General features: G+C 44.2%; 1 protein-coding gene across 1 annotated transcript; it reads left to right on the top strand.

Annotated features, from left to right (window-relative positions):
* The first annotated feature begins 902 nt into the window (after nt 1–902).
* OAT (ornithine aminotransferase) lies at nt 903–20,036 on the top strand. Its single transcript, XM_082222789.1, has 10 exons — nt 903–1,043; nt 6,726–6,944; nt 11,396–11,620; nt 12,167–12,262; nt 13,500–13,627; nt 13,759–13,881; nt 14,970–15,098; nt 16,647–16,760; nt 17,146–17,290; nt 19,382–20,036. Exons 2-10 carry the CDS (start codon nt 6,746–6,748, stop codon nt 19,540–19,542), a joined length of 1,320 nt encoding a protein of 439 aa, XP_082078915.1. The 5' UTR covers nt 903–1,043; nt 6,726–6,745; the 3' UTR covers nt 19,543–20,036.
* Nucleotides 20,037–27,230: the final 7,194 nt, after the last annotated feature.

Below are 27,230 nucleotides of genomic sequence, written 5' to 3'. Positions count from 1 at the left end.
GGCCTCATTAGCTAAAGTGGTACCTCAGGTTAAGAACAGTTTCAGGTTAAGAACAGACCTACAGAACGAATTAAGTTCTTAACCCGAGGAACCACTGTAGTTGGCAGAGCCAGAGCCACCTAAATTCTAGTTTTGTCCCCATTCTCCTATTCACACCTCTGCTTCTTATCTGTCCCCACCAGCTGGTATTCCTATCATCTTTCTTTAGCCTTGGATTTAGCTACCCATTCTCTATGAATGTATCTCTGGATCAGGTTTTTTTATTTTAAAAAAGATGAGATTGGAGTTGAAGTGCAGAAACAGGAACGTGTGGCAAAACCCTGTCATTGTTCCTAGAGAAAAGCAGCCTCAGAGGAACAGGAAACGGGAAGGGTGTTGAACGCTTATTCCGTTCATTGATTTTGCACTTCAACTCCTCCTTTTCTATGGTTTCTTTCAAATTTGTGGAACTTTCCCCTTCTTCTTTTAAACTCAGGTGCCCAAGAAAATCTGGATCTAGAAATAACTACCTACCATTGGAGGAATAAGTCTAATCAACTGAACATACAGGGCCTTATTTATCTAAAATATGTCTAGACAAAATTAATATCCTCAGCATGTGATGGACTCTCCTTCCTTGGAGGTTTTTAAGCAGAGTTTGGATGGCCATCTATCACGGATGCTTTAGGTAGGCTTGATCATTAATCTGTATCGGAAAGGCAAGAAGGAAAGAGGCAGCGAGGCGCCCAGGAGGAACCCAAAGAATCCTACGCGCAAACCCTGATTGGTCGAGAGCGGCGCTAGGAATGCACCGAAGAGGATCAATGAGCGGCAGAGGTGGGGACAAGCAGGCAGCTCATAGCGAGCGAGCTCTTCCGGGGGAGGCGCCTTCGCCGCGCCGTGATTGGGCGCGGCGTGCAGGGGAGGCCAATGGGGCGCGCCGGCGCCGGCGCGTCTTGCCAGGGGGGGCTTGTGACGTGGCCGGTCTTTTGAGCTGTGACAGGCGGCCGAGGAAGCCGCGCTTGCCCTTTCTCGCCGGAGCGGAGGAGAGTCGCATCGGGAAGGTAGCGCGGCGGTGGGAGGGAGGCCCGGTGGGCGTGGGGAGGAGTCGGCCGGCCGGCCGCCTGCTTGTTCCCTCGGAGAGACCCCCTTCCGCGGCTGCTGCACCCCGTCATGCCCGTGAGGATGGGGAAGCGGGCGGCGGCCGTCGGGCTGGAGCGAGGCCCTGGCCATGCAGCGCTTTCCCTCCTATGGGCGCCCTTTGGCTCTCTTCCCCTTTGACTGCTTTGTCGTCCGTCCCCTCCCACGAGCCTCCCCAACATAATTTGGATCCTCAGCTCCGCTGGAGACCCGCGGGCTGCTCTGGCGCATGTAACTGGGACGCTGTGTGTCTGAGCATGCACAGAGTGTATGTATGTTTGCCCGACCGGCTTCAACGGGCGTGCGCAAACCCTGGCTTCTTCCTGCGCTTTAGCCCCAGATTGTCTTTGCTTAGAAATGTGCGCACAGCACCCTTCAGCCTGCGGTGGGTACGTGAAGCCTTATCACACATCCTCTGCCTTTTCAAAATCTGCATGTCGGAGGGTGTGTGTGTGTGCGCGCGCGCACAATTGGTTTGTTTTATGATGTATTCCGTGTTCCAAGTTTAATAAGTCTCCATCATTCATTTCTCCTTCTTAGAGAGCCTTGATGGCCCTCTTCACTTCTTCCATTTTTGCAGAGCCGTAAAACCCTGCTGGTACAAGATCTCAGCTAAAGGAGGCCCCTGGCTTTTTCTGGTTTCCTTGAGAGTAAATAAAGTGGGTAGCAAAGGAAATATATGCACACTCACCCAGGCATTAGTCCCATGGGGCTTGCTTCTGAGTAGACATGTATAGGAGTGCACTGTTAGTAGTTTTCTGGCACAGTACAACGGAAACTTGAGGTGGAATAGACTACAGCTTTTAAGAGCAAACTGGTCTAGAAGAGGCATATGAAGATCCCTGTAGGTTCAGGCCAAAGGCCAATCTGATCCAACATGCTTCTCTCACAAAGACCAACTAGATGTCTATGGGATGTTGTCAAGCAGGGTGTGAGCATACTAGCACCCTTCCCACTCATGCTGTCCAGCAACTGGTATTCAGAGGCATAATGCATCCAACAGCAGAAGTAGTACACAACTATCATTGTCAACCTTATCCTCCATGATTTGGTTTAAACTGCTTTTAAAGAGACACATCTTTTCCAACTCCACAAGGTTCCTTTTGAGGCATGGCAATCAAAACTGTGCAGAGTTCCTGTTTTGTTCTTCCCACCATTACTACCCATGTAATAAACCCTATATGGTGAACATTGGGCCTTCCAGATGTTGCTAGACTGCCAACTGCCACCAACTGCAGCCAGCACAGTCAATGCTAAGGGATAATTGGAGTTGTAGTCCAGCAACATCTGGAGGACTGCAAGTTCTCCATCTCTCTCATAAACACTTTTTTTTTGTCCTACTAGGGTTTTGTCAAACAGGCTTCTGTGGGTTTTTAAACCAACATGAAGCATGCAAAACCTGTTTCAGAAGGCAAAAGTGGGATGGGTATATATGCCTCAAGCAAGTGTCTCTTGTTTACTGATGCTAGCTCTCTGAAGAAATATCGTATGTTTCTAGCCTGACTATTCTCAGTTCCACTGGGCAGGTGTCCTTTCCTTGCTAAGATGCTCCCCCCCCCCCCGGATTTTTGGACACCCAAAAACCTTGCTTTCTTGCACTTTACCCATGTGTGTCACTATCCTTGTTTCCATTATTTGCATGTAGTGATGTGTCTGTAAATATTTGGCAGTGAGATGAATCTGGTAACTAGGCTGTAAAGCTAAAAGGATTAAATAAGAAAATGGACCTGAGAAAGCACCAGTTTGGATGGATTTACTTCTCATTCAAAATGCCTTTATAATCAGCAGATTCAGAACATTCTTCCAAAATCATTACAGTACAAGTAAAAATGTATATACGAACAGAAAATATAAAATCTGAGTATTCTCAAAACGGATTACTGGCTCATCTTTTGTGTGCTGTTGCCTTATGAGAAGGGTTTCAAAGGCAACTCGTCACACTTCCCAAGGTTAGGAAGTGACAGTAAGTATCACAGCAGTTGCAGTTAGATTCATAGTATTTTAATAAACCATAAATTTGCCTCTTTCTAAAACCAGCACTTACCGTATTTTTCGCACCATAAGACGCACTTTTTCCCCTCCAAAAATGAAGGGGAAATCGGGGTGCGTCTTATGGGGCGAATGCCTGCAAGCCTCGCGCGCCCGGCAGGAGGTCCCATCGGGGGCGCGAGGCTTGGGGCGGCAGCCTGTCGCCCGAAGCACGGGGAGTCCTCGGGAGGGCTCCCCCTGCTTCGGGCGAGTGTCTGCAAGCCTCGCGCACCCGGCAGGAGGTCCCACCGGGTGCGCGAGGCTTGGGGCGGCAGCGGACTGCTTGCGCGCACCTAGAAGCTTGGGGCGCGCTGAGCTCCGCACGCCCCAAGCTTCTAGGTTCGCGCGAGCAGTCCGCTGCCGCCCCAAGCCTCGCGCACCCGGTGGGACCTCCTGCCGGGTGCGCGAGGCTTGGGGCGGCAGCGGACCAAGCTTCTAGGTTCGCGCGAGCAGTCCGCTGCCGCCCCAAGCCTCGCGCACCCGGTGGGACCTCCTGCCGGGTGCGCGAGGCTTGGGGCGGCAGCGGACCAAGCTTCTAGGTGCGCGCGAGCAGTCCGCTGCCGCCCCAAGCCTCGCGCACCCGGTGGGACCTCCTGCCGGGTGCGCGAGGCTTGGGGCGGCAGCGGACCAAGCTTCTAGGTGCGCGCGAGCAGTCCGCTGGCGCCCCAAGCCTCGCGCACCCGGTGGGACCTCCTGCCGGGTGCGCGAGGCTTGGGGCGGCAGCGGACCAAGCTTCTAGGTTCGCGCGATCAGTCCGCTGCCGCCCCAAGCGTCGCGCACCCGGTGGGACCTCCTGCCGGGTGCGCGAGGCTTGGGGCGGCAGCGGACCAAGCTTCTAGGTTCGCGCGAGTAGTCCGCTGCCGCCCCAAGCGTCGCGCACCCGGTGGGACCTCCTGCCGGGTGCGCGAGGCTTGGGGTGGCAGCGGACCAAGCTTCTAGGTGCGCGCGAGCAGTCCGCTGCCGCCCCAAGCCTCGCGCACCCGGTGGGACCTCCTGCTGGGTGCGCGACGCTTGGGGCGGCAGTGGACCAAGCTTCTAGGTGCGCGCGAGCAGTCCGCTGCCGCCCCAAGCCTCGCGCACCCGGTGGGACCTCCTGCCGGATGCGCGAGGCTTGGGGCGGCAGCGGACTGCTTGCGCGCACCTAGAAGCTTGGGGCGCGCTGACCTCAGCTCGCCCCAAGCTTCTGGATTAGCGCAGGGGTCCGCTAGCCCTGGGAGAGGCGCCCGGCTCTCCCACGCTAGCGGAGACCTTGCCGGCACGCAGAAGCTTGGGGCGCGCTGAGCTCCGCACGCCCCAAGCTCCTGGTGTAGCGCAGCGCACCTGGGGGGGAAATAAAATTTTTTTCCTTTATTTCCCCCCAAAAAATCTAGGTGCGTCTTATGGGCCGGTGCGTCTTATGGGCCGAAAAATACGGTATTTCTTGTATATGCTAATTAAGCAAGCTAGCTTTTTCTCCCCGTGAGGGGTGTGTAGTGGGCCAGGCCTGTATAGTCCTATCATTGAGAAGTTCATCCTGTTGCAAGCTTTCAGTGATGCAATTTTAAATCTGGGTCCTATCCAAATCTTATGTAGTGCAATACTTGCTATTTTGGGGGGTGAAATTTCTAAATGTCACATTGGAACTCCATTAACATATTAACAGAATATTAACAGAATATTCAATATTAACAGAATATTAACAGAATACTGTCAATATTAACAGAAGTAGCTATTGACTCTTCCTGTACAACATGGTCATCTGTCATGGATGCTTTAGCTGAGATTCCTGCATTGCATTGCAGGGGGTTGGACTAGATGACCCTTGGGTCCCTTCCAGCTCTTATGATTCTATGAATTAGAAAAGCTATGTGTCATCTTTGTATGCTGGAATGGTAGGATACTAACAACTGTCAGTTCTATGTATGTTTGCTTGGAAACAGGTCTTTCAATGTTCAATGGGCCTTATTCCCTTGCAAGTACATTAAAGAATCAAGCTTTTGTAGGCTTCACTCCTAGAAATGTGTTTTACTTTCCCGCTCCACTGTGAGGGATGCTCCTTAAACAGCTTATAAAAATTGAGTATAAGCATCTGGTAAAGTCACTTTTTTTTAGGATGGGGGAAGAGTTAATATTTTTTTTTAGAGCTTTTCTTTTCCTTGGCCAATATATTCTGTTTCATGTTTAATATGACAAGCAGTTAATCAGCACACACACAATGGCATAGGATTACCTGTCTTTTGACTGAACCATCTAGTAATGGTTGAGCAGAGGTCTGTATATGTATGGTTTTGCTTAGTTCTTCAAACGCTTGCATAAACCATTTTTAAAAAACCACAACAACAATCCCCTTTGGTCTTATGAACCGAATGATACTGAAAGGTAAAAGTAGGTCTTATTTATATTGAAGATTAGTCTGTCTGCTGTCAGTGTTGCAATGCTCTGGTGACAAGGGTTGTATTGTAACTCAGATTAATTGTTCTTTAAAAGCTCCACAGGGGAACATTTGCAGTAGAGTTCAGCAGCCTGGAAAAATATTTCTAATCCCTGCATCAGGACTTTAAGAATCAAAGCAACTAGGCACTTGGGATTATGATTTTTTTGTTAAGTTCTCATGGTGTTTTATCTGCTGCTATGTGACCAACTGTGAAAAACATTTGATAATTGAAAATGCTATAGAAAATCCTCTAGCACAGCATCTTACATGTTGGTTTTCAAGATGCAGGGCCTATGCAATAGTTCTTTCATGACTCAGAGCTTGGAACATAGTGATGAGAACTGGCAATACTGGTCTTCAAGCTGTAGGTCAGATATGGGGAACCTCAGGTCTAGGAGCTTGAGGCCTCTCTGTCCAGCTCTCAGGACTCTCCACAAGGCACATACCTCCCGGGCCCTTCTCTGCACCCTCTTTGAGTGTTGCTTGGCTGGAATATGTTCTTGAATTGCAATAATGTAGGTTGGTGTATGCGTGTCGATATAAGCCTCCAACTCTTGTGTGGTCGACACCTATTGCTCCTCCCAGTTTTGCCTCTGGCCCTGCGCACCACTGGCATGTGGCCCTCAGAATGTTGGCCAAGAAGGAATGGACTGAGAAAGGCCTTGCTATAAGCTGAGCACAAATCTGGATGTTGACTGTGAGATATCCCAAGGTAACTTAAGCATACCAAAGCTTTTAACTGACAGGCTTGGTGTGATGCAACTTTCCATGACTCATCCTGGCGTGAACTCACACCTAATGGGAAAGGCATGTACCTTAGCAAGAGTATGTTTTGTTGTGTGTTGCATGTAAGACAGACTCTTGGGTTGGGAACTTGGGTTTGGGTCTACCGTGTTGTCCCATGTTTTCTAGCTTAGCTGTGCAAAGTCTGTGTCTACCTCATGAAGATCATATCAGCTGTTCTGTGGAGAATTTTTAATAGTGCACTAGGATCTAGGTTTCTGTGTTGAAATGCTTTGTCTATGTAAGAAGGCCCTCTCAAAATCCTGCATGTAATCATAACTATTTGTATAGGTTTTGTTTGCAGTGTGGTGTTGAAGCGAGCGTCCCCTTGAGTTTCATGATTCTGACCCAATTCCCTATGTGCCATTTTTTCTTTTTTCAGACCTTCAGCGCACTGTAACCATGTTTTCTAAACTGGCCCATCGGCAGTCGTTCGGCGTTCTCTGTCGAGGCGTTCATGCTTCAGTGAGTTCAGCTACGTCAGTTGCAACTAAGAAAACAGTCCAAGGCCCGCCATCATCCGACTACATATTTGAGCGTGAGGCCAAGTATGGTGCACATAACTACCACCCGCTCCCTGTTGCTCTTGAAAAAGGAAAAGGTATGTACTTTTAATCTTTCCAATAGGTTCCTAGGTAAGGGATAGCTTAACTCACCCATTCACTTTAATGCTTTCCAGTGGCAAGGATCATTTGTATCATCACTGCAACAATGATGCTTCTTTGGGAACGGAAATGTGGGATACTCTGGCTGCTGTGTATGTGTAATCTCAGCTGTTTTCCTGACCGTGTTAACTCAGAAGAAAGAAAACACTGTTACTACTATCTTCCTGGGGAAGATAGTTTCTCTTCCCCCCTCCTTTTCTTATGGGTCGGCCTCTCCTAAACAGTTTCAAGAAGATTCCAAGGAGAGAGAGGAAGTTGGCATTTGTCAGGGTGTGGGGAGGCATATAATGGTTCTTAATGTAGGAAGGGACGCGGGTGGCGCTGTGGTCTAAACCACAGAGCCTAGGGCTTGCCGATTGGAAGGTCGGCAGTTCGAGTCCCCGTGAGGGGGTGAGCTCCTGTTGTTTGGTCCCAGCTCCTGCCCACCTAGCAGTTCAAAAGCACATCAAAGTGCAAGAAGATAAATAGGTACAATAGGAAGGTAAGCGGCGTTTCTGTGCACTGCTCTGGTTCGCCAGAAGCGGCTTAGTCATGCTGGCCACATGACCCGGAAGCTGTCTGTGGACAAACGCCGGCTCCCTCGGCCTATAGAGCGAGATGAACGTGCAACCCCAGAGTCATCCACAACTGGACCTAATGGTCAGGGGTACCTTCCCCTTTGTATTTAATGTAGGGGCAGTCATTTGTATAGTCTAGTTCCACAGTTCTCCTATGGTGGTTTGGTGATTAAGTTAAAAGTAACTTCCTCTTAGCCAGCATTGTGCAATATGCAGATGTGAGAACTATCCTAGTTGTCTGAACAGGACAGAAGCATGTTGAATTCAAAATATAGGCAGCAGCAGGCATAGCCTTGTGTACATGGTTTGCCGGTCTTTCATTCCCTGATGATGCATAGGGTAAGTATTTTGCAAAGAGTTGTGAGAAGCAGCCTGCAGCTGTCACTGGCTGAATTAATCTGTGCCTGCTCCTCTATTTCTGGCTCACTGAGTGCTGCTTGGCATTTGAGACCAACTCAGGAGAGGTGGCATAATTGCCTTTAAACTAGGGGCGGGGAATCATGTCTGACTCTTGGCCATGCTGTCTAGGGATGCTGGGAGTTGGTGTCCAGTAATGTCAGGGGACGCAGGTGGCGCTGTGGGTAAAACCTCAGCGCCTAGGGCTTGCCGATCATATGGTCGGTGGTTTGAATCCCCGCGGTGGTGTGAGCTCCCGTCTTTCGGTCCCAGCTCCTGCCTACCTAGCAGTTCGGAAGCACCCTTAAGTGCAAGTAGATAAATAGGTACCGCTTTATAGCGGGAAGGTAAACGGCATTTCCGTGTGCTGCGCTGGTGCTGGCTTGCCAGAGCAGCTTCGTCACACTGGCCACATGACCCAGAAGTGTCTCCGGACAGCGCTGGCCCCCAGCCTCTTAAGTGAGATGGGCGCACAACCCTAGAGTCGGACACGACTGGCCCGTACGGGTAGGGGTACCTTTACCTTTTAATGTCTGGAGAACGGCAGGTTCCCTGACCTGCTTTAAAACCTAGGATGCTTGAGAGTTCTGAGCATAAAAATGTCACACTATATATATATATATATATATATATATATATATATATGCTTTCGTAGATTTTCACGGGTACAGGAATGCAGGTTTTGGTGTCTTCGGGTGTCTTCCCGTGTAAGAGTCGGGGTGTCTGTGCGACGTTTCGACGAGGTCTCACTCGTCATCTTCAGGCTGGTGCTTTCGGCTTCTTGTTACTGGAACAGAGCAGAATCTGGTGTTTGAGTTCCTATAAATACTGTTGAGGGGTGTGGTGTATAGCCTCCAACGTTCTGGGCAGAGAGGAAGTTCCTAGATTAGTGTGCCTTTTCTTCTTTTGTTCCTTAATTACTTAATTAATTAATTAATTTAATTAATTAATTAATTAAGGAACAAAAGAAGAAAAGGCACACTAATCTAGGAACTTCCTCTCTGCCCAGAACGTTGGAGGCTATACACCACACCCCTCAACAGTATTTATAGGAACTCAAACACCAGATTCTGCTCTGTTCCAGTAACAAGAAGCCGAAAGCACCAGCCTGAAGATGACGAGTGAGACCTCGTCGAAACGTCGCACAGACACCCCGACTCTTACACGGGAAGACACCCGAAGACACCAAAACCTGCATATATATATATATATATATATATATATATATATATATATATATATATATATATATATATATTATACATACATTATACAGTTATCATCACTTACCATTTATTCATTGACTTCCCCACACATCCCTCCATGGGTTCTTGTTTAAGCTTTGCTGCATCTCCTTAGTTACCACCCCTCTTCTAGTTATTTTTAGCTGCTGCTCATATATCTAGCCCTACTTGGAAATTTATCTGGTTGTTATATTTCTTTTAAGTATTCACCACATTTCCATTTAGTTGTATATAAAAAACAGCAGATCATACTGCATTCAGTGTGGTGTGTATTGTTATAAAAACTTACTGCTCTTTTATATTGCCTTTATTTTCTGCAGTTCTTTGGTTTATGTTGCCTTCAGTTCCGGGCGCAATGGATAGCATTTGAAATTTTAAAACCTGCCTTAATGTAAACCAGGGATCTGGTGGCCAAGGTCTTTCTCTCCCTCTAATGACGTCAGGTGATCAATAGGGGGTAGTGGTGGCCCAGCCCATCTGTCAAATGTGGTCTGCTGGGATAGAGGGAGATAGTGACTTCAAAGCATCATACATGGCTTGCAGAGAGCCCTGTTCAGTGCTTGGAAGCCTCTGAAAAGCAGGCTTGAACTCAGTGGATGGGAGGTAAGTTCGAACCTGCTTTCTGCAGGGATCAGCTGTGCCTACTGGTTCTCCACAGGAAGCTCACTTGTGTACCTAAATCAGCTTGCCCTTACCTGCCCCAGCCACACTGATGGGGCAGGTGTGAGGCAGTTGAGAATGGCTTGGGGTGAAATGGCCTAGTAGGCCAAATGGGGAGGCCTGGAGCACCACATCTGGCCCATGGACTGCAGCTTTCACACCCCTAATCTAAATAATTCTAATGTCTATCTTTGGTAGCGCTCTGTTAGCATTCTTTATTTTTGGCGTCTCCCCAGTGCATATATCACTAGACTATCCTGACCTTAGGGCACCAACTGTTTAGCATACTTACCACCTGATCTACAAGGTTGCTGAACTTTTATTACTTTTGACAAGCTTCACCAAATCAAGGGAATGTCTATTTAGCCTAATTAGAAGCGCAAATGGTCTCAAAGTCTGTTTCCTTGCTACTATGTAACCTCATAATGCAAGATTAAAGCTTGTAAAACAAGCGTTTGGAAACTGTTTTCAGGTCAACACTTTTACCGGTTTGCATTTGCAAATTAGCAGCTTCTTAGGTTAGTATTATCTTCCTGAACATGTGTTTGGTAGCTGGCTAAGTGTAGCAAAGTACAAAGTATACCTCATGCTTCCATGAGGAGAAGCAGGCAGTTTTATTGTCTTGGCATCTGACAGCCTGCCTTGGCATAGCACTTGTGGCAGATGGGCGCAGGCATGGAGTCTCGCTCTCACCTAGGAAGTTTGAAAATAAAACAGCCTTTCCATAGTTTTATACTGTTGGCCTACAAAGAGATTTTGTTCTCAAATGCATATTACCTGATCTACCTTAGAAGGTGCATGTTGAACAGTGTGGGTGAAAAGTCAGTGTGACCCAAATGATGGTCATTTTGGAAGCTAGCTATTCATTCCTGTGCTTATGAAGCTGTGCCTGGTAAACACATTTGATATCTATATGAAATGGCTACAAGTCTTTAATAGCTAAAGTCAGCATGAGCAGATTGCCCTAGGCTGTGCCAAAAATGTAACCTCTGGCTTGTGCTAGCAGGACTACCTTGGGGAAAATGCAGCACCAGACAGCCCATTTTCAAGGCAAGAGAATGAAGTTTATCCCTACCCCCGCATTGCACAGATAATACTTTTGTATTTTCAGGTGTCAATCTTTTCTCAGTACTACTACAGCGCTTGACACAAAATCACTTAGCCAGTGATCTTACAGTCACAGAAAATGCATAGGTAACTGTGCCAAAAAGTACGTATAGGAAGTTGAGAAATGTGAATTCTGTACTTTGTGTCATTCCTGTTCAGTTTTGCTAAAGCAGCCATTCCGTTTATGTAGTATATCTATACTGAAGTGCTGCTTTTTTATTTAGCCAAATATTATACGATGTTTTTTAGCAGTTGAATGACTTAATCAGTTGCATCATTCACCCTATGCCTCAATTCTAAAAACAATAAATGATCAACATTATTTTTTTGTTTTATATGTCACCAGAGGTTTGTGTGTGTGATATATCAATTGATAATATTCTCCTAATATTGTACCTCTGCTTGTCTAACCCCACCCCCCAGGTGTTTATGTGTGGGATGTAGAAGGCAGAAAATACTTCGATTTCTTAAGTGCTTACAGTGCTGTCAATCAAGGCCATTGTCACCCAAAGATTGTAGCTGCTCTGAAAGCCCAGTGTGACAAACTTACCCTTACCTCAAGAGCGTTTTACAATGATGTACTTGGCGAATATGAAGAGTATATCACAAAAATGTTCAAATACAACAAAGTGCTTCCAATGAACACAGGTAATGCTTTCTGTTCTGTTTTCCAAAAAAGCATGTGAACGGACAGCTTTTGTCACCTAAATGGGAAGCTAGAGAGAACAGTTGTGGATCCCTGAAATTTGGGTTTGCTTCCTGTGTGTTTGGAAATCAGTTGCACACAAAGTGCTGTGTCGCCAACCTTTTTCAGCTCAAGGATGTATTCAGAATTTCGAGCAAGTACAGTGGGGGGGGGGCGGGGCAGGAAGGCTGCTGTGGGGCCATGCTCTTGCTGCTGCTATAGGAGGTTGTTTAGCTTAAGTCAATGTTTCTTTTTCTCTTACTTTGTAATAACACTGCCAAAGTATAAGCATGGTTCCAAGGCATGTGCAGAGTTCCAGCAGAACTCAGCTTCTTGATAACATCACACTGCTTTTATCTGTACCTTCCCACACTTCCAGGGCCCTAGGCTCTTACCCTGCCTACTCTGCATGGCATACTTCCGCAATAGTCCACCATGTGGCTTTTGATAGTAATGAGTTCTCCTTCTCTTCCACCCCTCTCCTGGTTCCACCTGCTCTCTTATTTTAGGAGTGGAGGCTGGAGAAACAGCGTGTAAACTGGCTCGCAAGTGGGCATATACAGTGAAAGGAATTCCCAAATACAAGGCAAAGATACTTTTCGCAGGTACGTCAGAGTTTTAAATATTACAAGAACTTGTAGGTGGGCATAACAAAGGTACTGGAGACTTTGGATTATTAAATCATGCATGTTTTTAAAACAACATGCTGTAGGAATACCTTTGTATTAAAAATGGAGTTTCTGTGTCTTTTACTTAAACCTGTTATAAAGTAGTAGGGAATCTTTTGCAGCCTCAGGGCTGCATTCCTTCCCAAGCCACATGCTTGCAATGGATGAGGCCAGAGGCAAAAAGTGAACAAAGCAAGGGATGTGACTTACCTGTGTAAAGTAAGCTACATTTCAGTGCAGCTGCACTTGATGAGAGAGGAAAAGGGCCATTGATGGGCATGGTCAGGGAAGAGAAAATGTGTTCTGGGAAAGTCCCAAGAGTTGGGTGGAAAGACCAGAGAAGCCACTTTGGGTTTCTGGACCTGAAGTTCCCACCCCTGTTAAATGGTTTGTTGCTTGTAATGAATTCATCACTTTACTAAGTTAAAATAATGTGCAAAGTTGTGCCCTCATCACCTTCCGATTTATCAAATCCTATATTGTCTCTGGTGCCATAAAGAACCGAAACCTAAGTGAGAAGAGATTAATCTTTCTTTTCATGGGTGAAAGTGGGGTGGGAATATGGTGCTGACAAATTAGGGCTACAGTCATAAACATCACTTATTAGGGAACGAATCCTGTTCAGTTTGGAGGGACTTGCTGTTGAGGCAGTGTGCTTAGGCTTGTGAAATGTATTGGTCAACTGAAATCTCATGCAGTTGGTGTTCTGGGCTCTGTTAAGACAGCATGCTGTAACCATTCATCCTGGACAAGCATGTTGGGTAAAAGACTCTGTTTTGTTATAACTTTGGGAAGTTGCAACTCTTTGGCACTTGCATACATGGCAAACATACAAGGTGAACAATGATTAAACGATCTGTATTTTGCTATTCATTTTCAACAGAATCAATTCCCATAACATTAAATGCTGTTTAAAATCCAGAGTTGGGCAAGGAGGTTTTAATACCTGTGCCATCTTGGGTGGGATGATGGGAGTTGTAGTTCAGCAACATCTAGGGGACCACTGGTTACCCACCCTTGATCTAAACACAACTGTGATACATCTTTAGCATCTCTACCTTTTAGAAAGATGTGGTGTCTTTCGACATCTTCGGATTGTTGAGTTGACTAGGCTGCATAGCGTAACTGAACATTATATATTTTGTTCATTCTTTCCCCCCACCCCTCCTCCCAGCTGGCAACTTCTGGGGAAGAACGCTGTCTGCTGTCTCAAGTTCTACAGATCCTTCCAGTTATGATGGGTTTGGACCATTTATGCCAGGGTTTGAAATAATTCCATACAATGACTTGCCAGCTCTTGAGGTGTGTTGCAATCTTCCGTTCTGTGAAGACATTCAGAAGTTAGGAGAAAGAATGTTATAAATCTTGTTCTGCATCTCTCCATAACGGCATTCAGTAACTGTCTTTCTTCATTGCAATATACTTGTCCTTAGCGTGCACTTCAAGATCCAAATGTAGCAGCTTTCATGGTGGAACCAATTCAAGGGGAAGCTGGTGTCGTTGTTCCTGATAAAGGTTACCTCACAGGTGTGCGAGAGCTTTGCACAAAGCATAATGTAAGTAAGTCACTGTGCTAAGAACACAACATTCAAGCTGTGGAAAGTGGCCAAGTCTTTTAACTAATACAACAGGCCTTGTTTAGACCAAAGATAACAATCGTATAATGCTGTTATATGTTTAAAAAACATTTTTTTTACACTGCTGGTTAGCACAATCTAATATTTAGTTACTTGAATCTTCCAAAGGTCCAGTAGTAAGTGGTATAGTTTTTTATTATTAGAAATAAATCAGTGTTTTTCTCACCAATGATGTCGGTTTTGACCTGGTAAAACACTTTTCCCCAAAGTGAGCTGTTGCTCAACTTTACTATCTTATCAGTTCTGTGTCTGTCTTAAGTAGACGACAAGGTTGTAATATACTTTGTGTACCTTTTAAATGGACTTTATCCCACTGCTGGGCAACTCATAAATTGTCTTTGCTTTTCAGTCTGATAGGGCTGTTTCCATAGAACATTTTGGTTTATCTTGGGGTACAGCAGTGGAATGATTATAATGACCTTCCTGCTTCCAAACATATACATCATTTGGACTTTACCACATAATAGATCAGACAGAGTAAATGTAGATTAGGAATGGGGTCAAGAAAGCCATATTGCAAGATCTTCATTTGGAGTTTGGCTTTGGAGAATCTTCTCTTTTAAAGGAGAACAAAGCAAACTAAATGCTCATTGAATGACAATTCAGCAAGTCCCTCTCTATGCAGATCTAAAGGGGCTCTCTGGATTGAAGCTATTTTCTTTTATGCTTTCCAGTGCATGATGAGACTCTGATAATGCTATGCAAGTGATATTCAGGCCTCTCATATGAAAAGTTCTAAAGGGGCTGTTAAGTGACATTCTTGGCTTGTGAAATTGTACTACCATAAAGAATCTTGTGGGCACAAATGTAGCCTAGAATTTTTAAAGTTATGCGATTTAGATGTGGTGTGATATAGCAGTATGCTGAGCAGAGGTTAAACATTGGAGCTAGTTGTTTAATTATACCAGTTTCTGTAGTTTGGACGAGAGTTGCTAGGGATGTTTGGGGTGAACTTTCCTTGTCAAGGAAATACTTCTTGAATATGTGCTCCTTTTAAAATAAAACAGGTTCTCTTTATCGCTGATGAAATTCAGACTGGATTGGCAAGGACTGGGAAAATGCTGGCTGTCGATCATGAAAATGTTAGACCAGATATGATCCTGCTCGGAAAGGCCCTGTCTGGAGGTGTTTATCCTGTAAGTAATATTGAATGAGAAACAACTGGTTCTGAACTGCTTTTTGGAGATTTCAACAGGTTTAAGATACAAAACTGGCTTAATGAAAGGAGCATTGATGAAGTGGAGTCAGTTAGGACTATCTTCCAGGATTCATGTTCTTACAATATGACAGAGGTCAGCAAATGGTGACATAGGAAGCTTCCTTATATTGAGATATACTATTGATCCATCTAGCTCAGTACTGACTACATTGAATGGCAGTGACCATCCAGGGTTTCAGAAGGGGTTTTCTCCTAGTCCCTTCTGGAGATGCCAGGGACTGAACCTGTGGGTGTAATGCAGATTGCATGCTGACCAAATCAATTGTGGTCCTGCAGTTCTGAATTTCCAAGGTCAGACCTGTAACAGCCCAGAGGTACTGAGCTGAGGTACAGTCATACCTTGGGTTACAGACACTTCGGGTTGCACGATTTTGGGTTGTGCACTGCGCCAAACCTGGAAGCACCGGAACTGGCTACTTCCGGTTTTCAGTGCTTGTGCATGCGCAGAAGCGCTAAATCACGCTTTACGCATGCACAGAAACGCCAAATAGCGGCCTGCGCGTGCGCACATGTGGGTTGTGAACGTGCTTCCCACATGGATCACGTTTGCAACCCGAGCGTCCACTGTACTGTACTCTAATACTTGAAATTGCTCCATTGTTAATACATTTAGCTGGGCAAGAACAACAGTAAATAATCATATTCAGGAAGGGAAATTTCTCCATCACATTGCTCCAGGTTTCTAACTAAGTCCGGGGGAACTAGGCACAAAGCAAGCATTTTGAAGTGTGATATGGTATTATGAAACTAGCTGTACATTTGGGTAGTTTAACAACTCTCTTGTTTTTGAACAAGTATTGCTTAGTTTGGAATCTTAAGTATATATTTGGAAAAAAGGTCTGTTCAGATCGGTGGCTCTCACATCCAGTAAAATGTCTTGAAGGATCAGGCCATTTAAGTTCTCTAGACCACTTACATGATTGTCTGGTGAAAACAGCTTTGAAACGGAGAATTTCTTTTCCTGCTGAGTAGCCTGAGTACCATATCCAGCATTTTGCAACTCTTTTTGAGCTGAGTCAGAAGTTTAAAAATGGTAAATAAATGCTGAACACAGTAAGCAGGCAATTGTACCTACTTGCAGTTCATTCTGCAAAGCATTTACTGAGGAATGCATACTTTATAAAGCAATGGGAAATAAATAGGAATATTGCCTTAGACTCTGTGCAGCAGCTGTAACCGTAGGGGGGAGGCAGCAAAGTGATTTGTTTGTTTGTTTGTTTAAAGCATTTTTGCCCCACTTTTTAGCTGTAAACACTCCCTGAGCTGCTTTACATATCAATAAAAACAAAGCAACAAACCAACACAGTCCCGACTTTCAGAATTACAGTCTTGAATGCAGAGTGATGCCAAAACATTACAGACATGTAATTTAGTGGAACCTCTGTGGTGTTGTGAAGCAGGACAAAGGAAAAATGTTCTTAAGTTTTTGGTAAATGTTGTCTCAGTGCAGAATTTATGTTCTTAGGTTTCAGCGGTACTATGTGATGATGAAATCATGCTCTCCATTAAACCTGGAGAACATGGTTCTACATATGGAGGGAACCCATTGGCTTGCCGGGTGGCCATAGCAGCACTTGAGGTATGTAAATATCAGTTTAAGGTCTACGAATGCTATGCATGACTATGCTAACACTGTGCAGTATTTAAATAACTCGAAAACTGCATGTTCACAGTCATTTCCCTCAACTTGTCTAAGAATAAAAGCAGCCAAATATCTGCTTTGTGTTGTATGTTTGTTCACATCTTCATAATTGAAGACTTCTTTTTTACATCTGTACCATGTTATGACTTGTAATTTTATAGTTAACTGTGTATTGTTAGTAAATATAATTATAAGTAATTATAAATTATAATTATGGTTAGTAGTGGTCTTGTGATGAGAGCCAAGCTGAACCTTATGTTTACATTTTTATGATTCTTCCTCCATCATTCAGTTTTCCTACCTTTGTTTCAAACTGCTTTAGGTAATTGAAGAAGAAAAGTTAGTTAAGAATTCAGAAATCATGGGCAACTTATTGAGGAATGAGCTTATGAAGACTCCGTCAGATATTGTGGCTTGTGTCAGAGGAAAAGGATTATTAAATGCTATTGTTATTCGTGAAACAAAAGGTAAGGCTGTTTTTACACTGCGCTAACAATACTTCAACATGATTCAAGGCCATTTTCACTTTTGCAAGAGAATTGTGCAAGTTCCAGTTTGGAGGCAATAGCATAATATCATATCCATTCAGAATGAATTAGGTGCTGCTGCTGTTTGAGTAAAGGTACCGTATTTTTCGCTCTATAACACGCACCTGACCATAACACGCACATCGTTTTTAGAGGAGGAAAACAAGGGAAAAAATATTCTGAATGAAACAGTGGACGTATCATTTTTGTGCTTCATGCTGTGGCCACAGACATGTGATCTGATGGTGAATTTGGGGTGACCCAATGCAAAAATCCTGAGAATCCCTGTGGATCCATGCTTTGTAACCACGTTTTTGCACCATTGCAGCCCCAGGCAACAGTGGGTGCGTGATTTTTTTTTGGGGGGGCAGGCTGTAGCCATGGACATGCTATGTGCTCTGATGGTGAATTTTGGCTGACCCAATGCAAAGATCCTGAGGATCCATGTGGACCCATACTTTTTAACCACGTTTTTGCACCATTGCAGCCCCAGGCAACAGTGGGTGCGTGATTTTTTTTTGGGGGGGACAGGCTGTAGTCATGGACATGCTATGTGCTCTGATGGGGAATTTTGGCTGACCCAATGCAAAGATCCTGAGGATCCATGTGGATCCATGCTTTGTAACCACGTTTTTGCACCATTGCAGCCCCAGGCAACAGTGGGTGCGTGATTTTTTTTTTTGGGGGGGGGCAGGCTGTAGCCATGGACATGCTGTGTGCTCTGATGGTGAATTTGGGGTGACCCAATGCAAAGATCCTGAGGATCCATGTGGATCCATGCTTTGTAACCACATTTTAAGTGGGGAGGGAAGGAAAAACACAGAAGGCTAAGAATGCAGGAGAGGCCTATAACGTGAGGAAAGGAAGGCAAAAGTTTCCCCCCACCCACCCACACAAGCCAGCCAGCGTGTGCTCTCTCTCTCTCTCTCTCTCTCCCTCTTTAAATGGAAGAAAGCATATTTGAATGCTGTGTGTCTCCAAAAACAAAAAGCAGGAAGTCAAATCAGAATTTTAAGCCGAACCTGTAATCTCTCTTCCCTTCACAAACATTGTTCCTCCGGAGCAGGGAGAGGATAGAAGGACGGACGCTCTGCTTTCCTCTCTTCTTGCCTGGAGGGGAGGGGCTTCCCCTGCTCTTTGTTCCGTTTGAGCAAACACAGCAAGGAAACAGAGAGGGCGGGCAGTAAGACCCTGAGGCAGAATGCAGGAAAGCAACAGCTTTCTCTCTCACGGAGCTCCCTTCTCCCTGAAGCGCGGTTTGATTTTTGCCTCATTTTTCGGCTCCAGGGACCACACATTCGCTGCATAACACGCACAGACATTTCCCCTTCCTTTTTAGGAGAAAAAATCTGCGTGTTATAGAGCGAAAAATACGGTATATAATTTGGGGGTATATATCCTGTTCTCCTTTTTTACTTTTTTGAATAAAAAAGGCAGTATTTGAAAATACACACAAAAGGAGAATAGGGAACTTTGACCCAAAATACCTGAAACTGAGGATGCTCTAGGAATAGGGTTTAGACAGTTTCAATCGCAACAGAAATTTCTAAAAGTCTGAAGTCCTCCTGACTGGGGTAAATAGGTAGTAGCCCAGGCAGCTTGACATGCTTTTTCCTGAAAAAAGATTACAAGTTCAATCAAGTTTATGTACTGTCTAAAAAGTGGGAGCACATCTGGTCTCTTGTGGCCAGAGGTGAAATATTTGTCCAAGCTGCCATTTCTAAACAGACTTTGAACAAATTTATTTCCTGTCTGGAAATGAAACCACAACCTATCTCCTTCATGTAGTGTGGCTTAGAGTGTTGGATTAGGACCTTGAAGGTCGGGGTTTAAATCCCCACTTGGTCATAAAAGCAAACTGGGTGACCATGGACCAGTCGCCATCTGTCAGCCTAACCTACCTCATAGAATTGTTGTGATGAGGAAATGGGAAGGAGGAGAAACACCTGTGCCACCTTGAGCTCCTTGTAATGCTTACTTCAGTTGGTTGTAAAGCAAATATTTGATTCTGTTTTTGGATTTCTTTTAAAGACTACGATGCCTGGAAAGTGTGTCTGCGACTCCGTGACAATGGACTGCTGGCCAAACCAACACATGGTGATATCATCCGATTGGCTCCCCCGCTGGTGATCAAGGAGGATGAGATCAGAGAATGCATTGAAATTATCCACAAAACCATTTTATCTTTCTAAAGGCACAGTGTTCAATGTCTGCCTTCAACTTTGATTCCATAACGCTACTACGAAAGAAATATTCTTGAACCCCGCCCCCCTTTCAAGTTCAATATTTTCCATCCAACTATTCCCGCTGGGTTGCAAACCAAAAGCCTTTTAAAATCAGTTTTAATTTTTTAAAAAATAATGGACTTGGGGGGGGGGAAAGCAAATGACTAAAATTGTTTTTGATTTATTGTGACTTTGGCTATGTCTCCTTTTACATGTCAGCCAAAATATAAATTATATGAAACTGTTGTACCAAATGCTAACATCTTAATAAGCTATTTAAAACCCCCCAGACATTTCAAACTTTTTCTTTTGCCATTTGCCCCTGTATGGAGGACTGAAATCTTGCTGTTGGTGCTAATGATTGTATCCTGACTGGAAATCCTAGCTTCAGAGGATCAAGAACAGTAGAATCTCTCACCTTTTTGAAATCTGTACTGGTTCATAAAGGTAGCTCAAATGGATATCTTACTGGTCAGTGTTTTGTTGCTATAACAAGCATATTCATTGCATTTTAAAATTAATGGCGAACTGGCATTGGATGCTGAATCTAGTACTTGTCACCTACCCAACATTGCAGTTAAAAAAATTTGAATGTAAAGGTAAAATTTGTTCTAATATTGATACTGTTGTTGTTTTTCGATTGGGATAGAGTTGTTTTGTTAATAATAACTAGTGTAGCGTAGCATGTCTCTGTTGAGAGAGATGCAATTTCATCATCAAAATGGAAACTTTTTAAGGTTTTTAAAAGCATTGCTTTTATAGTGTATGTGCGTGAAGACTTCTCCATTAACCTTTTTCTTGGCTAGTCATTTCCTGCAGTGAAGAACAATACATGCTCATCTTTTACAATCAAGCTAATTACAGTGATCATTCCCAACTTGGCCATTCCAGACACTTTTCTCTAACAAGCTACTATTGATCAAAATAGAGGTGTAGTTTTGAAACTGCACTGCCCCTGCTGTGTGCAATAGTGTGATGTTCACTGTCAGGTTTAGCTTCCTCTTGGATAAGAAAGTACTGGAGTCTTGTGTTGCCCTTGTGATGCTTTGCATCTGCAACTGTAGAGGCAGAGAAATGTGGAAGTATGCAAGGACTCCTTCACAAGGGGTCAGATTCCCAGAGAGGCTTTCTTCACTTCCAGCTAGCTCATAGTTTGAAAATACTGGGAGGAATTCAATGCCGCACTACGGTAAGTTAAATTCCCTAAGCGGTGTACTAGTTGTACTCACGGAATGGCTTGTGCAACAGAAGGCAGGAAGCTACCATGTTTCCTGTGGCTGGTTGTGCAACGGATGACTGTAGCTCCTATATTTATTGTTGCACGACTGATTACACAACCAGCTACTGCTAGCACATCTGTTGTGCAATATGAAATCCCTTCCAACAGTTATTCTTGCCCTTGACTAGTGGAATATCCCTCTAGCCAGTGGTTGAATTTGGGTCACCATCTCTCTAGTTCAGTCCAGATTTAAGCTGCAAGACTGGCGTTTCTCATGCACAGCTGCTGACCACTTGCCTCTGTCCCTGCTGTTCCTGCAGGGGAGCTGTCCATGCCGGGGCTGTTTACATGTGGCCACTTTATGAAGCCCTTGTGGAAGTGTGTACTCTGCTCCCATACAGGGTCAGGACTCTCACCACCCTTCCTGCAGCTTGAGCTCCAGAAGTGCAGAGTTTTATATTGTCCTATGCCTCTTTTTCAGCCTAACTGTTCCATGGCTTCAAGTGCTGTCAGGCATGAATCCTTGGCTACCCTCTGCTGTACTTCATGGCAGGAAGTGCTCTCTTCCTCTGTCTTGCAGGGCAATTGGGCACCTGTTGTGAGGGTAACTTGTCACCTGAGCAATGGCTCTGCACCTCTTGGCCAACAGCTGATCCAGTCCTGTGGTGTTGCTGAGGCAACAGGTTCGGGCAGTTCTGCTGGCCCATCAGTGAGGACCCTTTTTTTTTTTTGGTTTTGCGTCCTGCTAGGAATTTGTCAGCCAGGTGGAACTCTGGAAGAGGGTGGGGGGCATTCACAGTTTGAACAAGAAACAATACGATTCTATTGTCAGTGCCCTGACCCCTGATCTACAGTGATAAGGTGAACCCAAATAGTACTGATACGTTCCTAGTACTACAGAATTGTCAACACATGCTGTTGAGGAAGATGGCTGCCTTTGGCAGGATGGATTGGTCTGCTCATTGGGAAAGGTAAAGAGCAGGTGAGAATGTAAGAAACAGGCTAACATTCTGTTGCCACGGGAATGCCCCTTGAGAGAAAAGTTATTTCTTCTTTGTTAGAGATTTAGCTGGATGTGCATAGAACTGGCTTCTTGAAACAGCTTTCTGCTTGCGAGGAAAAGGTTGAAAATTTTCTTTTTAATGCAGGTTCTAGTTTAATAGTTTGCCTTATAAGCATGATCCATGCCTGTCCTTTTTGTGAAACTCTCTTCTGTTGTAAGATTCCCCCAGAAGGTTTGCCTGCAGCATGACTTGAAAAGGCAACACAGGTTAAACAGGGCAGGTGTTTTTTTCTCTAGTGAGATGCAGAAGAGGTCCCTGGTAGGAGTCTACCTTGAGCTTATTGGGAAGAGTTGTTAATAAGAAACGGTTCTAAACTTATAGTATTCAAGAATGATACACATTAATTTTATATATTCTCATACATAGAAATTCTTTGCTGCTAATGATAGGAAGATGGCAATATAAGCCTTATTGTACAAAATGATCCCCAAAATAATGTTGGCCTTTACATACATTAGAATATAATATTGGGAAATGGTGTACTCTTTTTTTCTTTACCAGCAATATTTTATCTTAGATCAGAGTTCTCCAACGTGGTGCCCTCCCGATGTTTGGACTACAACTGCCACCAGGTCCAGCAATTGGCACAAATTGAGAGGGGTGATGGAAGTAGTCCAAAACATCTGGACAGAAAGAGGTTGGGGAAGGCTGTTTGAGACTCCTGAGCAGCTGCCCATTACAACAATTTTTTTAACAGCTTGAGATATGTGTAAGAAAACAAACATTCTCTTGTTGACTATGATCAGCAGTCCTGTTTGGAACAAAGGTTAAGTACACCACAACCTTTGGCTGTTTTCTTTTTCAGTCCTTAATTATTTGCTCTGCGTTTTTGAACAAGCAGCCAGAAGGTGGTGCTACATGCCCATTTTTTATTATGGAGCAGAAATACTTTAGGTAGGAGACCTCTGCTCATCTTCTAAGCTTCCATATCTTGTTAAATGAGAACCAAGATCTACCAGTCTTCTGCAGCTAAATCTGTCTTGTTCTGTATTTAGGTTTAGGGCTAATAGGCCCCCCACACTAAACACAACAACCAATTATTTAAACACAAACAGAAGATTGTTATATATATGAAAGCTCAACGCAAGAAACCATTTATGTACTGTATACCTGAAAGTTCAATACAAGAAACAATCTGTTTTACTACAGGGTGACTCTTACAGAAGCACAAGAAAGTCTCATTTTTTTCCTTCTGTACAGTAGTTGAGACTTGATCCACATACGGATACCGAAGAACCCAAAAAGCTGTTTTGTTCTGTGGAGAAAACATCAGATTTAGGTCAGGGAGATGGGTGGATTCAACATGAATGAGCCTTTTGTCCTTGCATGCAGCCCATTCCCTTTCCCCTGTGCTGTGATTTAAATGAAAAAATCTTAAACTGACCACAATCTCCTAAGAATCCAAGCCGGGAAACTTATGGTACCTAGGTTTGGAGCAAGCCACAGTTTGAAGTTGGTTAAAGATGAAGGCTAATTCAAGAACTGGTAACCATAGTTTCCTGGTTCATCCTTTTCCAAATAAGTTCAGTATGTCTCAGAACGCTTTCCAAACTCCTAGCAGAGACTGAAGCTGCTGCTTAGAAGACTCCTTTTGTGTTTGTATTTCATTTAGGTTTTTTGTTTTTTAAAACGACAAATTCTCTAAACAAATTTAAAAATTCACTAAGCAAGTTGCATGCAACCTGGATTCCATCTGATGTCACATTGGTCTATAAGACAGGTCTTAGACTTTCCTGGTTCATTCTTTCTCTGAAGCTATTGGCTAGAAGGTCAGCATAGAACCCGCTGTTTCTTGACTAGCTGAAAAATACATGGCACATCATGGGAATAACATCACATCATTTGATACTTCCTTCCTCCACATGTGTTAGACAGCAAACTGGGTTCTAATTTTAGCCAGCCGCTATGCTCGGTTATCCTCTTGTCATTTCTGTGACAGCCTCTGGCTGAAACTGAAATCACTTCTTTAAAGGAGGAGCAAAAAAGAGTATCAGATCTGTCAGAACACGGATTCTTTGTCAGCTTTCTGCCCTAAGAGTTTATAAAGCATATATTGTTAGGATTAAGGTGTTTAAGGGACTCACTGCAGCTCAGTTTGAGGCAATTTTCTCCATGGGTTCCAGTAGAGCTTGCTTCCATGTAAGTGAGGTAAAGACTTGTTGCTCAAGAAAGGTCTCATTACCCTGCCCAGTGGTTGTAAGAGGTTCCCTATAACTGAAGCTTTTGCATATGTTGTAAATTACCTGACCTGGGCAGGGAGAGGAGATATTACGTGGCAGAGCAGTGACCACACCCTGTGCCCTCCTGTTTCACTGTGACTAGGATAAAAGCCCACACTACCTACATTTTTCACTATAAATTTCTTATACCAGCTCCAGGGCTGGCACGAAGTCAGGCTGATTCTCTAAGTAAGTTTCATTTATCTATCTTTAACAAAATGTATATACCACTTGATTATAATAAAATCTCTAAGTGGCTGGGGTAATGAAGGCACTTTTATCCAGAGCATCGTTATCTACGCACACCTGAGACACCTGGTTCCCCATCTCTTCTGGTAGAACATCTACACCAGCAGAGCTTTCTGCCATCTTAACAGGGGCACTCCAACAGTGCTCCATGTCTGCTGGTGAAGTGGTTCCAGAGGTTTTCCAGACCCTGACAGGTGAACATGGGGTTACTCTCTTAGGTGATTTAATTTGATTCAGTGATTTAATTAGTTATGCCTATTTTAATAATCAAAAGTGACATCTAATCAGCTGACATATTCGTTTCTATAAAAATGGCAGGTGCTGACCACCATTTTGAGAGACGGCCACCTTTCTTCAGTATAGGAGAAATGTCTCTCAGGAGCTGAGGTGTACTCTTGACGTGTGTATCATCTGAAACAAGGAATACACTTTGTTTTTAGAACTATTGCCTTTGCTCATATTCAAATGCATTTGACTAAAGCGTCTGTGGCTGTGTACAGCAGCTTGCCCCAAGCTGGTGCCCCTCCAAAAATTGTAGACTGCAATTTCCATCAGCTGAGGGCTGATGCGAGCAGTACAGTAATCCAAAACCTCTGGAAGGGCACTAGTTTGAGGAAGTGTGGGCCCTATCCATAACTCAGTATTTCCTATCTCTACACCCCTCTTCTGCTTCTGTCACTTTAAATCAATTTTACAACTGCAATAATATGTAGGTCTGTCTAATCTGTATAATGCATTCAAATAATGAAATCTGGAGAGTTTTATATCTTTTTTATTTTTAGGAGCTCAGACATATATCAGAGCCCAATATTCTGTAGGGCCCATAGGCATAATGTCCATTTTTAAGCATTTCCTCAGATGATGTTCCTGCTGTGCTCAAAACAGATAAATTACTATATATTTCAAAAGCAAGCCTAGGATATATCAGAAATTTGCCCAATAGGGGTGTTCTTTTTTGTACACTGATGAAAATATAGTGTTTGAGGCAAACATTTCTGAAACTCTGCAGTGCTTGTGTTTTGCCAAAGGATATATGTCACATGCCTACCCAATCTGCATTTTAGTCAAATGAGTACCATGCTTATGAATTCAGTCTAAGGCAATTAAGATAAATTTTGTTCCACAGATGATTGCATGTAAACGTCTTCAGAATGTGCAGTTTTCATATAGAGTGGTGGAAACAACAATCGTAACTATACACCTAATGCATTTTGGCCACTTTCGAGTAAAATTGCAGCCTAGATCAGTAATCACCAGCTGCTTCACATTCCAAATGCAGCTTCCTTCGGAATTTGCACCATTCTGCACCTTGCGATGCTGTTTTCCAACAAAAAAAGGACATAAGAATTCATATGTTGGGGGAAGTATGTGTACAAATTGGTACAGATTAGTGAAAATAAGATGCATTGTTGGGGAAGGCCGCATGCAAAAATGTATACAGTATGAGAAATGTTCCCAAAACGGTTGAATATATATTTGTGAAGGCTTGTTTTAAAAAAAGTGTTCATTAACTGATGTGGAAATGTGGCAAACAGAACACAAGACTGGAAAGGGAGAGAAGCCAAACCCGACAGATTGACCCATCCCTAAGAGAGAGTGTTCCTCTGGCTAGCAGTAGGCTGCAATCCTGTGCACATTTGCATAGGAGTAAGACACTTTTTATATGCCTATTGTCTTTGTCCATGAAGTTTTCTTGGCAGGGATACTGGAGTGGCTTGCCAGGTGGATCACGTTTGGTCAAAACTCTCTACTATGACCTGTTCATCTTGGGTGCCCTGCTCGGCGTAGTTCATAGCTTCTCTGAGTTATCCAAGCCCCTTCGCCATGGCAAGGCAGTGATCCATGAAGGCTGGGGGTTTTTTATGGTGCTGGAGGAGACTCTTGAGAGTCCCATGGACTGCAAGAAGATCAAACCTCTCCATTCTGAAGGAAATCAGCCCTGAGCGCTCACTGGAAGGACAGATCGTGAAGCTGAGGCTCCAATACTTTGGCCACCTCAGGAGAAGAGAAGACTCCCTGGAAAAGACCCTGATGTTGGGAAAGATGGAGGGCACAAGGAGAAGGGGATGACAGAGGATGAGATGGTTGGATAGTGTTCTTGAAGCTACTAGCATGAGTTTGACCAAACTGCGGGAGGCAGTGGAAGACAGGAGTCCCTGGCGTGCTCTGGTCCATGGAGTCACGAGGAGTCGGACACGACTAAACGACTAAACAACAACAAGGCACTTTTTACCTGAGCAGACATACATAGGACTGTGCTTTAAAGGGTAATTTTTGATTTGCTTATAGATACAGTCTTCCTGCCCCCCACCAGCAAAAATTGCACTTGAGTTCTGCCACTCCTTTCATTATGACCAAGTTTCCACAACAGAACCCCTAAGAGGTATCAACAACAAAACAGAGAAACAGCATGATGAATGATGTTGGCCCACTCCTTGCCTGTCTAGCTGTTACCAAGCATCATGAAAGGATCAACATGTTTTGGAAAGAGGGCAGGCCTCTATTCCCAGTGAGTTCTAGGACATGGCTGACCTGGCAGCAGCATTCACATTGTTGTGGTTTTCCTGCCATGACCAAAGTGTTACTATAGATAACTACCTATTTGCACAGCAGAAACAGGTGTTTTCTCACCGAGATCAGTAGCAAAATGTTCTTCCTACATTGACAGGATCAGTAACATCTGGCAAACATACATAGATCTGAAGAACTGCGATATGAATAAATGGACTTCTCAACCCCTCACTCTCATGTCAACAAAGGACAGCTCCTTCCCCTATGGCCTAACAAGGTTAAAATGACTTTTCCCTCTTCGTGCAAAAGTGTCTGCATTTGCATTCAGTAGAAGCTGGGAGTAAAATAAAGGCTTATGCTCCCTGCACTCTCAAGTTAACCTTCATGAGCACA

Source organism: Podarcis vaucheri, assembly GCF_965113315.1.
Source record: "Podarcis vaucheri genome assembly, chromosome: 5".
Classification (NCBI taxonomy): domain Eukaryota; kingdom Metazoa; phylum Chordata; class Lepidosauria; order Squamata; family Lacertidae; genus Podarcis; species Podarcis vaucheri.
The sequence above is the reverse complement of the archived record's forward strand: the minus strand, read 5'-3'. Positions and strand labels throughout refer to the sequence as shown.